The 15125-nt window shown below is 50.8% G+C and overlaps 1 protein-coding gene across 6 annotated transcripts in view; it reads right to left on the minus strand.

Moving 5' to 3' along the window:
- BIN1 (bridging integrator 1) overlaps positions 1-15125 on the minus strand; it is a 158226-nt gene that overhangs the window by 44604 nt on the left and 98497 nt on the right. For 5 of the 6 annotated variants that reach the window (XM_032805120.2, XM_032805119.2, XM_032805124.2 and 2 more), the window contains exons 6-9: positions 14119-14226; positions 10187-10279; positions 5002-5087; positions 1733-1808 (exon numbers count right to left, since the gene is read on the minus strand). In XM_032805120.2, the coding sequence (XP_032661011.1) occupies positions 1733-1808; positions 5002-5087; positions 10187-10279; positions 14119-14226 (363 nt within the window). The remainder of the gene's footprint in view (positions 1-1732; positions 1809-5001; positions 5088-10186; positions 10280-14118; positions 14227-15125) is intronic. The other variant, XM_032805121.2, reaches the window with a different exon arrangement.

Raw genomic sequence — 15125 nt, forward strand, 5'->3', positions numbered from 1 at the left:
CAAACAACCCTGCTCAGATCTTTTCTATTTCCTGCCTTTCTCCACCCTCCCCGGTATTACCAAGGACCTCTGCGTGAGCACAGCTGAAGCCTCGAACCTCATCTGTGTCCACACCACAGGTTACTACTACGAAATGGCTGTGTCGCAAACGAAATTACAGGCCAAAGTCACCATTGGCACTAAGAGATCCACTCCATCAAATGTCAATGGTATGCACTGTCCAGGCCAGCGATTAATTTGATCCTACCGCTCTAATAAGAAGCAGATGACTCTTAAGGAACAAAAGGTCCTGGTTTCTTGCATATGTCCCCAAATAACAAAAAAAATGGGGAAGAGACCTGCAAAACATGTGACACAGGAAGAAGATTCTCTCTAAACCAGTGGTCCCCAAACTTTTCAGAGTCATGCCCCCCCATTTACCCCTACTCCCCCCCCAGAGCCAAGGCTGGGAGTGGAGATAGGGCTCGGGGGGGATGCAGACAGGAGTAAGGGAGCCAAGACTGATGGTGCAGCTGGGGCCATGAACCAAGCCCCTGGCCGAGGCTGGGGGGGATGGGGGAGAGGAAGGGGCAGGGCAGGGAGTGGAGCTGTGGTCGGGCCTCAGTGGGTCCACGGCTGGGCATGGGGCCAGGAGGTGGAGCTGGAGCAGAGCTGGGGGCAAGCGGAACTGGGTGGTGCTCTCTCTTTGCTCACCGTGGGGACTGGGCCAGGCCCTGACGCACCCCCCAAATATTCCTCCAAGCCCCCCTGGGAGGGGGGGCATTCCCCACAGTCTGGGGACCACTGCTCTACGCAGATGGGTTTCCCAAAGTTTTTCCTTATAAAATACTGCAGTATAAGTAAAAAAACCAAAGAAAAAACCACTGCCTTTAACAACAGTGTTACTACCGTGGTTTGTAGCATTTCTGTAGAACACTGGATTATTTTTGTTAGGGTCCCTGTGAAGTATCAGCAGACCTTGAAGCTAATATTTAAACGATGCCAGTCGTTTCCTCACTGTGAGTGGTTACTTCTGGGAATTTAACCACCATAATGTTGCTTGTTGCTTAGCTGCTGTACTGTTGCTCGGACTACAGTTGGAGAACAAAAGTATCTGTTTTCACTTGGGCTCCCTGTCTCCTCATAAAAGATGAGCGAGATGTATAGGGAGTGTATAAATCATGTGGGTAACAGACGAGCCTGGAGGACTGCAGGAGTTATTTCAAATCTGGTTTTTAAGTTAAATGAAAAACAAAAATTCCGGATGAAAGAGTCAGCGTGTTGGCCTTGCCACTCACTACGCCTCAGAACTCTTCAGGGCCTAGCTAGGCAGCTACAGAGCAAGCGTGGAGCAACTAAGCTATCTGTTCCTTGAGATACTCCTTATAGCATTGACGGTTTGCTACAGATGGCACCTTTGCTACCAGTTTATCCATTTTAGTAAGTGAAACTCTTTACCCAAAAGTTTGAAGGTGCTGAATCAGATTGGCTTCATTCACTCTCGGTGGGATCCACTGCACTCAGGGGAATATGCTCCAATCAACAATATTCCCAGCTGAAAACCACAAGATTCCTTGCAGTGACCAGATGGCTATTTAAACAGGGATGTTAGGATTGTAAACCCATCAAGACAAGTGCCTGGCCTCAGCTTGGTGCTAGCGTCTTGTACAGCCCCGGGGGCATTTGCTGCACTGCACAAGTGACTGTTATCGATAATAGCACGGCAAATGAATACAAGGGCCAGTAACCTTACCTTGCTCATTTCTTTATGGAAGTTCTCTTCCAGGCCTGCTATACTCTGGAATGTGTTGACATAGAAACCAACACGACTGCCAAATGGAAACAGAGCAAGAGTTAGTGGATACAGGTGGCTCTTCCAAGATCTGCGGACTTGGTTGCCTTTGCTAATACCACCCCACCCGCTCACCCACACGTACATTTCACACTGAAGCTGCGCTCACTCTCCGATCTAACAGCAGTGTAGATCAGGAAGTCCTCAGACAGCCCCGTGGGCTGGGCAGGGCTGGTGCTACCATTTAGCCGAACTAGGCAGTTGCCTAGGGCACCAAGATTTGGGGGCACCAAAAAGTGGCACCCCCCCCTACAACTGTTAAAGCCTTTTCAGGGGCCGCCGTGCTGGGACGGAGAGGGAATCTGAGCCATCGCCAGCAGCCCAGAGGTTCCCCTGGGTCAGCACACCACCAACAGCCCGGGGGTTCCACCGCGCAGTCACTGCTACACTTCTCCCGCCTCCCAGGCTTGCAACGCCAATCAGCTGTTTGGCGCCGCAAGCCTGGGAGGAGAATTAGAGCAGGGGCAGCGTGCTCAGGGAGGACGCGGAGCAGAGGTGAGCTGGGGTTGGGAGGTATTGCATGGCTCCCTGGGCCAGGGGGTGGGGAGCTGCCGCCGGGAGGGGCAGGGGGGGGATCTTCAGGGCGGAGGGAGGGCAGGGAGCTGCTGCAGGGCTGGGGTGGGGGGCGCAAGGTGGCAGTTTTGCCTAGGGGGCAAAACTTCCTTGCACCAGCCCTGGGGCTGGGGCAACTGTTTTGCTTTGCTCCCATGTGGGAGCCACTAGTTACAGAATAAATCAGGCCAGTGAGGCCTATAGGAGGAGATGGTTGGTTCTAGCAGAAAGGGAGAAGACAGGTCTGTCAGGGCGCTTTTCCTGGTGGACCCACCCCATGCCATTCTCCAGAGTGGCAATGGCTATGGACCAACACCCCCCAATCTTCCCTTCTGGAAAAAGATGCCATGGTAACAGTAACTGCAGGGGGAAAACAAAAGGGTTGAGCAAGGAAACCCCAGAACTCGAGCAGGCTTTAGGGGCCCAGTCCCAGACATATTCACTATGTGACTCCCAAATCTAGTGATTTGAGTTAACCCAAGAAAAATGTTGTCCTGCTTGCTGGGTTTTCTTCTCAGCAGAAGGGGAGCGAATAAGCTACATGGCTAAAAAGTTAGAGACGGACTACAGAGGGACCAAATGGTTAGTCGGGGGTCTCAGGGTTAAGTGCCCTGCTGCCAACAGCCAAACTGACAGATGCCTGAAGCTGGCAGGGGTCAGATCCTCAGCTGGTGCAAACTGGCAGGGACAGACTCTGCCTGTTGCCCGACTGTCCGCTGCCAACCCAGCACCTTGAGGGTGGGAAGGAATTGTGCAGGAGTAGAGGGGGGTTGGGTTAGGGATGTCGGGGCAGCACGAAGCCAGCGCTGGCGCTGCCCCACGCTCTCCTCACGACAGTGTGCTTTCTGGAGCTGCAGCCACGCAGCTCTTGCTGTGAGATGGGTTTCTCCTGAGGAGCTAGGGCCATTGCCTCTGCTTCCTCAGGAGAGAGCCCAGCGCTGTCTGGGTGGGACACCTACCAGCCAGAGAGAGGCCTTTGGGGTTGGGTGAGAAGGCGGGGGGACCCCCTGAATTCAACCCACTCCTGCCGGGCATCTGTCTGGCATCCACCTCAGACCAGGGTGTGGTTGGGAGCAGCACTCGCTGCAGCAGCAGAAGGGAGCGTGTGACCACAGCATCGGAGCAGGGGAGGAAAGCAGGCAGAACTGCTGGGTAAGAACTTTACAATAGCAGGCAAGCGAGAGAGAGTGTGGCCTGTGCCCTCAAAAAAGCCAGACCACAGACAGCCCCTCCCACCCCCAGACCAAGACAGAACCACAGCTCCAGCTGCCTCCATCTGATGGGCAGAGGGGTCCGGATGTGCATGGCGGGGATCAGCAGCCAAGAGAGAGGATTACATCCAGTAGGGGAGGGAACTCCCCAGCAGGCACTGGCCCAACCGCTGCATGGCTTGCAGCCGGTGGCTGCATCACTCACGCTGTCACACTGTGCGTGTACCCTGCTAGAAGTCAGTATCCCTGGGGGTCCAGCGGCCCCTCAGGATTTTGCTTTCATCCTGCTGATGCCTGCTCTCCCCTCCTCCTGTCCTGACTCCACCCCCCCATCAGCCCCAGCTCCAGGGGACTGCATTTTTCAGTCAGAAATTGGGACACTTCTGAGTGGACTTGTCTGCACTCCACACTAACACTCCCCTCCCCAAACATCAGCTCTCCTTCCTCACTCATCCCCTGGCCTCCACCAGGATATCTCCTAGCTCCCCTCCTCTCTGTGGCTGGAATCCCTGTACAGCAAACCTATGATCCACTGGTCTCCCTTCACTGCCTGCCTGTTTTCCGGTGTCTAGCCTGCACTCAGTAGCCAAGCACCATCAGGCAGACAGCTGGGTCCCTGCTGTGCAGCAGGGCTGGAGGGTCTGGGACCCCCATGCCAAGGAAAGGACTTGCCAGCCAGAGCCACACCTGGGGACTCAGTGTCAAAGGGCGCCCTGCAAAGAAAACCCTGCAGCGCTGAGGTCAATTGCCTCAACCTGCAAGACTAAAAACAGCAGCGTAGATACTCCTGGTTGGGCTGTAGCCCAGTCTGTGAAGTACAGCGAAGGGGAACGGTCTCACAGCCCAGATGCCAGCCTGAGTGGGAACGTCTACACTGCTGATTGTAGCCCCATAGCCCGAGCCCCACAGGCTCAAGTCAATTAACCCAGACTCCAAGACTCACTGCTGCAGGTTTTTCTTTGTGGTGTGGAAAAGCTCCTAAATCCCCTTTCCCACTGCCGTCCCACTATGTCGCCAGTGTAGTTCAGCTCTCCCTAGGCAGATTTTCATGACCCCTACCACCCATTGTACCGGTTTGTACCGCTGAAACATGCAAAATTAACAACCCCCCACCCCCACCACATGCCCTAATGCACTATGTAATTTATGGACAGCCCCTAAAAGCAACACATGCTGGGTGGCTACTGCGTTCCCAAAAGATCCAAGGACAGCAGGGTCTTGGAAACAGGGTAAGGGTTGGCTTCTGTGAATGCTGGGAGAGGCCCCGAGAGCTGGGACGCACTCAGAAATCCAGGGCAGAGGGTCACCCTTAACCCAGGCTCCCCCTTCATACCAATGGGGAGCCCATCACAGTAACGACCTCCCTAAGGGGCAACTGGCCCCCAGCGGCCGCTCTTGGGCGCTCACCTATTCCATAGCGAAGGCAGCTCCTCCTGCAGGTCGAGGTTCATCTCCTCAAACACCTTCTGAGCTTTCACCAGCTCTTCTTCAGCCTTCACAACAGAGACAGGAAAAGTCAGCACCCACCCAGCTCCATGGAGCGCAAGGCATTCGCTACTTCCCTGGCCAGCTGGAGAGAGCAGGCGAGGGAGATCCCCCACGCCACACAGGCCGCACTGAACCCCTGCCTGGCTTAATTCTCTGCTGAGGACAAGGAGTCTGATTCTTCTCTTGCTTACCCACCTTTTATGGTGGTGCCACTCCCCTAATTGACTGCTGAGAGGGAAGATCTGACCCCAGTGGGTGTACCTCAGCCTAGCTCCATGGCCAGCAATGGCGCCGAGCCGGCTGGGCACCCCACCCCAGCTTAAACCCCCACTGCACAGGGAGAATCAAAGACACAGAGCTCTGCACTGCCACAGCAAGAGCTTAAACCAGCTGATGAGAAATCCTCAGTCATGGGGTAACTCACCGCAGGTGCAAAGCTCCTACACTGGGGTCTGATCAAGATTTTAACTCCAGCATCCAGCCCAGCAGCCCGTTGTGCCCGTTGGCCCACTCTCTGGGTGAATCCCCCTATCTCCGGGTGAATCCCCCTATCTCCCATTGCCAGCACCAAGGAGCCCAGGACCGGGGCAAGAATTCTGGCATAACACAGAGACACAAGACGCTCATTGCTCCTACTGCAAACAGCACAAGTCAGCACCAGGCACGTCCATCACCCCACACACCCTGAGTCAGCACTGGGCACCTCCACCACCCCATTCCGAGTCAGCACCAGATCCACCCACTCCCCTCCAATCCTCCCCCCGAGTCAGCACCAGGCGCATACACCACCAGCAGCAAATTATCGCCTACGCCAACACGGTCTAGGCCAAGGGCAGCAAATTTGCAGGGGCGGCACTTAAGCTCTGAGGGTTTTTTTGTTTCGTTTTTTGGCGCACTTCAGCACTTGCGATCTCAGAGGTTTTTGCTTGGGGCAGCAAAAAACCCAGAGCTGGCCCCAGGCCTGGGGCGGCAAAGTCATTAATCCGCCACTGCCCACCACCACTCTACCCCCCCTCCACCCGTATGTCAGCACGGGGCACGCCCACCTCCCCAAGCCCCCACCCGAGGCAGCACAAGCATGTCTGCCACCCCACTCCCCCTGGGTCAGCAATGGACACGCCCACCTCCCCAAGCGCCCTGCCCCCACCCACCCCCAGGCAGCACGGGCATGCCTGCCACCCCACTCCCCCTGGGTCAGCACCGGGCACGTCAACCTCCCCACTCCCCCGCTCCTCTCCCTGTTCCAGTGTCCTTCTTCCTCCCTTCAAGGCCCTGTACTGCAAATGTTCCAGTTTCAAGGTTTCCATTCTCTGCCTCGCCCCTGCCGGCGTGGTTGTGGGGCCGAGGGGAGAGAGAACAGCGAATCCCCGGAGTAACCACCCCGCAGCACAGCCTAACAGGAAGGCCAGCACAAGCTGCTGTTTATATTAACAATAGCAGGAATGTCACAATGCCACAGGGCTTTCCAGCCTGCATGCAAATCCAGCCCCCCACTCCCCCCAGGGACCCACTCTCTCTGCCTTCCTATTGCCACAGGAACCTTCAGAACTGGAAGCTGGCTTCCTGCCCCTTCCCAGAGACAAGGGGACAGACATCGCCAGGAGAAGGAGACCTGGCCTGCAATGGGTTTAACAGAGGAAATCTGGCTTTAGGCAGCATTGGGCTTTCTAGCTCAAGGATGAGCATGCACACAAACCAGATTTGGGGGAGAGGGGCAGTCAGAAAAGGATGCATACTGGCCTGGTATGTGGCAGACCCAGGTCCTATTTCTGGTCTCCTGCTTCGCTGACCAGGGGGAACTAGCAGAGGAAGCTGCTCAGCGTGTGTCAGTCTAGCCCCCACCCAACTTCAGAAGTCGCCAGCCCCCCGCAGAAGCCTGGAGTGACATCCTCAGTGCTCAAGGTCAGAGGACAAGGGGTTCCTTCCAGAGGAGAGGGAGCTGGGTACTGGAAGGAATGCCCAGCTAGGCCAGTCTGTGAAATGGTGGGTCTCTAACAGAGATGACATGGAGCAACGGGAGTCACATCCATCTTCCTTGCGCACTGGCTTTCAGCAGTTCTGCCCGGTGCATGGCACAGACAAGCCCATCATTTTCTGCGGGCTCGCAAAAAATGAACCCCCTCTTAAACAGAGATGCCACTTTATGCTATGCAGGAGGGTAGAGGACAGGATCACGAGGGTCTTTTCTGGCCTTAACATCTATCAGGGCACGAATGTTTCTGACCCATTCACTCAAAAGGAAAAAAAGGGTGAAGTACCTGTCCTCTTTAATTTCCACACCAGGCTTGAACTATAATCAGGAGTTAAAATCCCCAGAGACTAAGATCCCCATCAAATTCTGTTTGTTTCTCAGTAGCCCCATTGCACAACAAAGGAAATGACATAGTCCCTCCCTCAGGTTTATCCATTCTCCAGGCCAAAGGACCCAGAAAGCAAATCCTGCACTGATCTGCGAGTATTGTGACAGCCGAAAAGCACAGCCCCTGAAAGCCCGCAGGCAGCGTTCACTCTAGAAACGTAAGGGAAGAGAGGCCCGTGCAACTCAGAGCTATGCCTAGGACTCTGTGGTGGATATTTCAAATCCCTTTGATGTTCCCAGTGATGGAGCTAAATTAAAATTTCTCTCATGCTCTGGCCAACCCAATGGTATATGGTCACTGGGATCCAGCTCTATGCAGGATTTATTTTGGTTGGATGCAGCTGGCCTGATTCTGTGCAGCGCTGAGCATCTCCTCACAGCTGTCCTCAACTCCCACTGCCATCCCTTCAGCCGTTATCCCCATGTTACAGGTAGGGAAGAGAGGGGACGTCTACACTGCACACTATGGGCCAGACTCTGACTTAGGTTTCAGCCCTAACCCCTCTTCTATCCACACACATCTCAGGCTGACTCGGGTCAGTAAGGACCCAAGGCCTGGATCCTAGGACCCTGATATGGGAGTGGGTCAGAGACCAAGTCCTGCTGAGACGCAAGTCCAAGCCTGGTCATCCTGCAGTGGGGAGGCAGCTCAAGCTGCAGACCCAAGTCCTAAGGTCTGTGCAGTGCAGTGTGGATGTGTTAACACAGCTGCGAGACCCTGGTGCAGCAATTGTAAACCCAGGCTTACAGTGCAGTACAGATGCCTAAGCACAGGCTTGGAAACACCAAGTGCACAAGCCCAGGTCCCACATACCCAGGCTTAATGTGCAGTGGGTAGAGAGTCCAAGGCCCAGATGTTTAAAGGTACTTCGGCATCTCTCTCATTGAGCTCCCATTTTGATTGAGGCATGTAGGATCTGGGCCTAGAGTGACTTGCCCAAGGCAACACAGGAAGCAGTGTCAGAGCTAAACCCAAGTCTCCCAAATCCCAGGCTAGAGCCTAACCCATAGACAATGCTTCCTCTCTGGGGAACCAGAGGGATACACCGCTCAGTTAGCTGGTTACTCGCTGGCTGATGGGACGGAGTACCAGAAACACTGTGTTCTGCTGGAATTACAGATCACTAAGGACACTGCTGCTTAGACAGGAGTCAACGTTTCATTGGAGCTGAGGAGCAGCAGGAATTTGCTGCTCTAAGCAGTTTCCTCTTTGTTCCAAATGGCACAGTCACCAGAATGCTACAGTGTAACTCGCTTACACCCCCTAAGAAGAAACCTCCTGAGTGTTCACACAAAACTCCCACTATTTTCTATCTGTTAAAGGCCTGGCTGGTTAGTTATTTGAAAGCTTAATTCTCAACTCATCTTTATATTAGAAATCAAAGGGCTTGCCCAGTCTTAGTCACCGCAGAAAAACACAGCGGACAATTAGGGAGACTGTGAAATAACCCGAGACTGAAAGCTGAGCAATTGGCAGGAGAAGGGATTTTTACTCGGGCTGTTTAACGTTTGGGGTTTGATAGCTTAATGCTGAGTCTTTTAGTTATGGGCTAAGAAACTTCCCTCTCCAGTTGTGTAGGCCTCCAAAGAAACTTCCAGCAAATTCTCCTTTTCCCTGGTATTTCTCAGCTGAAAAACAAGCCTAAAGAAACTTTTCAGGCCTTTAGACATCATCAAGAAGCAAAAGTGTACAGTTTTTCCTACTTTGCAGGTCACGTTTAGGGGAATTGCAGGTCACTTTTAGGGGAACTGCAATCAGCCATTTTCTCCATGAGCCAATGCTCAGTTTATGTGGCACTCCAGCATTTTATTACCCAGTATTGTTATCTGTACAATCAGAAATTGGCTGTGAAAGCTCCCAGGCATTTTGAAGTGTGGGTAAGACCTGGGTAAACAGTGATTCATTCACTGACCAGGAATCAGAGAGCATTTGAATGAAAGCAGATGAGATCACCTGGAATGTAGGAGTAGGTATTTGGATTTCTCTGAATCAGGACAATGACTTACTGTCCTCCTCCCATTCAGAGTATTTGGGAGATTCTCAGCACTTGTTCTATCAATGAATCATTTCAAATCTGCATTTTTGGATCTCACCCTGGGAAAGTTTTGCAACTCATTTGTACAAATGTATAAACCACTTCTGGTTTTTGCTGTGATATTTTGCTTCCAGCTTTACCGAATAGCAGAAATTCATGAGGCAGCTTCTTAAGGTTTCTATTTTTAAACCGTAAAAATCTGCTTCTCATTTAGGGAAAAAAGATACTAGTGGAACTGCATGGGATCTTTTGTCCCAGCCCCATTCTACACTTCCCCCCCCCTCCCCCCCGGTGCTCACTTTATGGGTCAAGGCCAGTGGCAGATTAATGCACGGGCCTATGGGAGCTGTGTCCAGGGTCCCTGGCCAATTTGGGGGCCCCTGCTGGAGCACTGAGGAGCAGGGGTTGGGGCCCCATTGAAAGGGAAGTGTGGGGGACCCAATAAATCTTAATCCATTTCTGAGCAAAGCATAATACAGTTTTACTGGGGAGGGGGGCAGGGGGAAAACCAACAGATCAAACCTACACCAGATGTAACTTCACTTAAGGTCACTGGCGTTAGACCAGGAAGAAATCTATCACCTGCATAAGGAGGACACACTTGACCGAGGGCCTACAGTGAACACTGCCTGGAAATTAAAGGCACATTACAGGACTAGAGACCAAAACAGCACATGCAGGGGTTAGAGCCAGGTAGGTCGGCAATCACCTGATTTCGGAGCAGATTAGTTTGAGCAACGAGATGAGCTTGCAGTTTTCCTTGGCACCACTGAGGCGCAGCTTTCTCAAGCAGTGAGACAGGCTGCGGGGGGAGCATTTTCAAAGGAAAGAGAAAATAAAAACAAGAGAGAGACAGACATCTGTTTAGAAGACAAAATCACAAGAGTGAAAGCATTACAGGCTGGGCCAACCCAATACCACCAAGGCAAGAGACACAGCATCCAGGGGACAATTAGTTACGAATCCTTCAAAGCATGCCAAGTGTAGCGGTAATTAATGCTCCGATCTGGAGACGGAGGGCACCAGGGCTGCGAGATTGTTTACCAGCAGCCCAGCTGCAAAGAGCAACAGGCAAGAATGGTTAGTGACTTTGCACACAAATGCCACGTGTTGAGTTTCTGCCAAGTGCCTTCCAGGAGGTCGGGATTAATTCAACGTCATTCTCATCCACGTGCAATTATTTAAAGTCCACAGCACTCTATTTTAATGGACTGTTGTCAATTCAGCAGTAAGTGGCAGGATTCCTAAGGGATGTGTACATGTGTTATGAGAAAGGAGACAGGAGAGGAAGGATGAGTCCAAAAGAATTCATGATGCTGTTGGTGTTATTCGAATATCATGAAAAAACATCAGTTAGCTCCCAATATTTGCTCTACACTGTAACAACAAGACTTTGCATTTCTCCAGTGCTTTTCCATAGAATCTTAAAAGCACTTTACAAAGGCAGGTAAGTAGCATTATTCCTATTTACCAGACAGGGTAACTGAGGCAAAGGGGCTGAAGAGCCAGACCAAGCCCACTGCAGTGACTGGAAAAGTTCCTGTTGACTTCTAATAGCTTTGTCCAATTGCTCTGCACTGGGTTCTGTCCTTTGGTCCACACTGCTCATCGACCTTATCTATTCATCTATCAATAACTGGTCATAAGAACATAAGAACGGCCGTACCGGGTCAGACCAAAGGTTCATCTAGCCCAGTATCTGTCTGCCAACAGTGGCCAATGCCAGGTGCCCCAGAGGGAGTGAACCTAACAGGCAATGAGTTTGAGAGAATAGGCCAGAATTTTCATGAGGAACTAGAAAGTTTCGCTCTAAATGTAGTTCCAAGTCACCCGTTAGACTAAGTGTCTCGGTCTTGACACTTAACATATATCCTGTTTTCTTGTCGCAGTGTATTCCAATTATCCATCGACTCAACTAGAGAGTACCTCAGTGTTTTTGCAAATTTTGCTTCGTTATCACCTTTAACACAAGATATACCTTTGTCTACCTTCTCTCCTGCTCGCCAGTGAATTACGAACGGTTTTAGAATTTTTGAGTGCAACTTTAGCGAAAATGCAGCCATGAGTTTTTGTATTCAGCTAGTAAGATCGCCTGTACTTTTCTTGAATTTTTCTCTTAGTACGCTAGTGTCTCTGGGTAACTTCGTGCATCCCAGCCAACCCGATGGATATGTACTCTCTTCCTTTTACCTTCAGTGCCTGTTTTCAGTAGCCTCCTGATGATTATTAAGGTCGATTTTCTCTGAACTCTTTGTACTATGTACCCTCGCCCCTCCTGCAATGCTTGATAGTCTGAAGTGAATCAGCAGGGCACATTACTGTACAGAGTTCCTGTGACTTCATGTAGTCAAACTAATGACTCATTGTCAACTGAATGTCTCTTGCATATATTCTCTGACTTGTCCTCACTTTGCCCAAGACCATTCTGTCTACTGCTTCAACCCATTCTTTGGATGTGACTTAACGGCGGTGATACAAACCAGTGTAAACTGAGGCTCCAGGGTAAACTCACAGACCTTTTCTATTTCATCTCATACTGGGTTCATAAGAACCTAAGAACGCCGTACCGGGGTCAGGACCAAAGGTTCTCTAGCCCAGTATCTGTCTGCCAACCAAAGTGGCCAATGCCAGGTGCCCCAGAGGGAGTGAACCTAACCGCAATGATCAATGTGATCTCTCTCTGCCATTCCGATCTTCCTCCTCTGATGAACAGAGGCTAGGGACCACCATTCTTTACCTTCTGGCTAACAGCCATTTCTGGACTTAGCCACCATGAATTTATCCAGTTCCCATTAAACATCGTTATAGTTCCGCTCACACCCTCCTCGGGGTAAGCGTTCCACAAGTTACTGTGGGCTGTGTGAAAGAAGGAACTTTCTTTTTATTTAGTTTTTAAACCTGCTACCCAATTAATTTCATTTGGTGACCCCTAGTTCTTGTATTATGGGAATAAGTAAATAACTTTTCCTCATCCACTTTCTCCACATCACTCATGATTTTATAGACCTCTATCATATCCCCCTTAGTCTCCTCTGTTCCAAGCTGAAGAGGCCTAGCCTCTTTAATCTTTCCTTGTATGGGACCCTCTCCAAACACCTGTCACAGGGCGTCAGCAGATGAGCAGTTTGGGCAAGACCAGCAAGTGAAGCAAAGCTAGTGGAGTCTAGCGTCCCAGACTTGAAAATACCAGAGCCAGTGGCCTCGGGTTCCAATGTTCGTATATGAATCACTGCAACATATTTTAAAATCGCCAACTAACAACACCACCCCTAAATGAAAGATTCCACCTCCCCACCCCCAGGAAAATTTCCTTCTTACTTCTGCATGCGCTTCAGTTTCTCTTTAAAGAGAAAAGCCAGTGGAAAGTTCTGTTAACTGATCCATCTGGCTGGCTGACCAGCCTTATGTGCTGAATGGGGGACATTGGTTTTTTCCATACCTGACGCAATTGTTCTGGTTCCTAAAGTCACCTTCAATTTTGTTCCCTGGTTTTGCCCGGTTATCCATAGCACAAGCAAAGAAAGAGATGAGTAAAGAAACTTCTCCCTCCTCTTCTTCCACCAACCCTAGCTCCCACACAACTCATCCCTCCCCTAAAGTCTTGCCTAGACTAGGATTTAAGGTGTGATGTTAGCATCTTCTGGCTAACACCTTGGAAAAGTCTAGTGTAGATGGGGCACACTTGGATGAAATCTTAGCTCCACTGAAGTCAGTGGCAAAATTCCCCATTGATGTCAATGGAGGTAGAATTTCCCACACTGCCTTTAATATGTGCTCACATGGGGGTGCCTAGGCCAGTATTCAACCGTCTTAGCACACATTAAAGTCTACTCTGTCTTGTCCACACTAGATGTTTCAAACATGTTAGCCAGCCCAGGTTAACATCACATGTTAATTCCTAGTCACGATAAGGCCCAAGTGATCCAGGAGGGCATGATTTCAGAGAGACTGAAGGGTATTCCAACAACTCAATTGCCAGTTTTGCTTTGGCCATAGCACCTTCCAGTATGAAAGAGCAAAGCTGCTCAGGGGACGATTTATACAGCAGGAATTAACAGAGCAGAGGCTTTGAACAGGCCACGGTTGTGCCCAGGCTGAAAGTGCCAGGTAGTCCCTCCCAGCAAACATTGCTATCGCACTGTTGATTTGAGCATCCCAGAGCGTTCTGCGAACTTACTGAATTCAGGGCACAGTAGCCAACCACTTATTCTCATCACCATTTTACAGATGGGGAAACTGAGGTATGCAGGTATCCAGGATCAGGGAAGGAAATAGATCCCAGATCTCCTGCCTCCCGGTTCCTAGCTGACCCCATAAGGCCATTCTTCCTTTCTTGCTCAGGCTTCTGTGCTCACCAAAACTTAACCACATAGCCCTGAAATCTGCGTCAGGTACACTGCACAGAAGATCAGCATCCGTGCCCTAAGACCTTCAGAGCCTTCTCCTGAAGTTTATTTTGGGAGTGAAAATAAATGCATGGGTGGGACCCTGCCAAAGAGAAAACATTCTGGCTGGATCATCGCATGACAGTTCTCTAAACAGAAAGCACCTGGGAACGATGAGTCAGCATGTTAAAACTTCCTAAATGAGCAGCTATTAAAAATAATAATAAATGAAAGCAGGGCCCGCCCTGTGCTTTACCTTGGCGATTTTGGTTTCGTCTTTCTTCTTTGCAGTTTGTAGGGATTCAAAATGGTGTCTGGCGCTGTCGTAATCCACAAGCTTCCTCCCTCGCTTAGCGATCCGAGACTGAGAGAGAGAGAGAGAGAGAGAAACACCAGCTATGAACAGCTAGAACCATAAAGTTTAGACCCTCAGCATCTGAACTCCATAATTAAACCCCTCCTTAATTACGCCTCATTGAGTGAGTAAAGGATTGGCCCTTCTGGGTTTGGGCTAGCTGGAACTCCCTGTTGCTTCTGGGGTTCAGACCCCATAATAGGTCACCCCCTTTGGAAAGTCTCTGCCGCCGGCAGCATTTTCCCCAGGCATCAGGGAAATGTCTCTCGGCATCACCCTTCTCCATTATCTGTGAAGCACTAACAGTGGTGGACATGAAGCAAAGACACCCCACCCCCAACCCAGAGCCCCTTCCTGCACCCCAAACCCCTCATCCCCAGCACCACCCCAGAGCCTGCACCCCTAGACAAGAGCCTAACCCCTTCCTTCACCTCAACCCTCTGCCCCAGCCTAGAGTCCCCCCTACATACACACACCCTGGACTCCTCATTCCCAGCCCCACCTCACAGCCTTCACCCCTGCACCCCAACCTTCTAACCCAGCCCTGAGCCCCTCCCACACCCCAAACCTCTCATCCCCAGCTCCATTGGGGGCGCTGTCATAAACAGATAGCTAAGGGTTAATGTTTCTTTCACCTGTAAAGGGTTAACAAAGGGAACCAAACACCTGACAAGGACCAATCAGGAAACCGGATTTTTAAAAGCTCAGGGAGGGAATGTTTGTGTCTGTGTTTTTTGTCTGTCTCTCGGCTATGAGAGGGATCTTTCTATCTTCAAGCTTCTAATCTTCTGTTTCCCAGTTGTAAGTACAGGTATAAGACAATATAGGTTTTTATATTGTTTTTGTATTTACATGTGTGTAGTTGCTGGAATGTTTAAATTGTATTTCTTTTTTGAATAAGGTTGTTT

Source organism: Chelonoidis abingdonii, chromosome 10 (genome assembly GCF_003597395.2).
Source record: "Chelonoidis abingdonii isolate Lonesome George chromosome 10, CheloAbing_2.0, whole genome shotgun sequence".
Lineage (NCBI taxonomy): Eukaryota > Metazoa > Chordata > Testudines > Testudinidae > Chelonoidis > Chelonoidis abingdonii.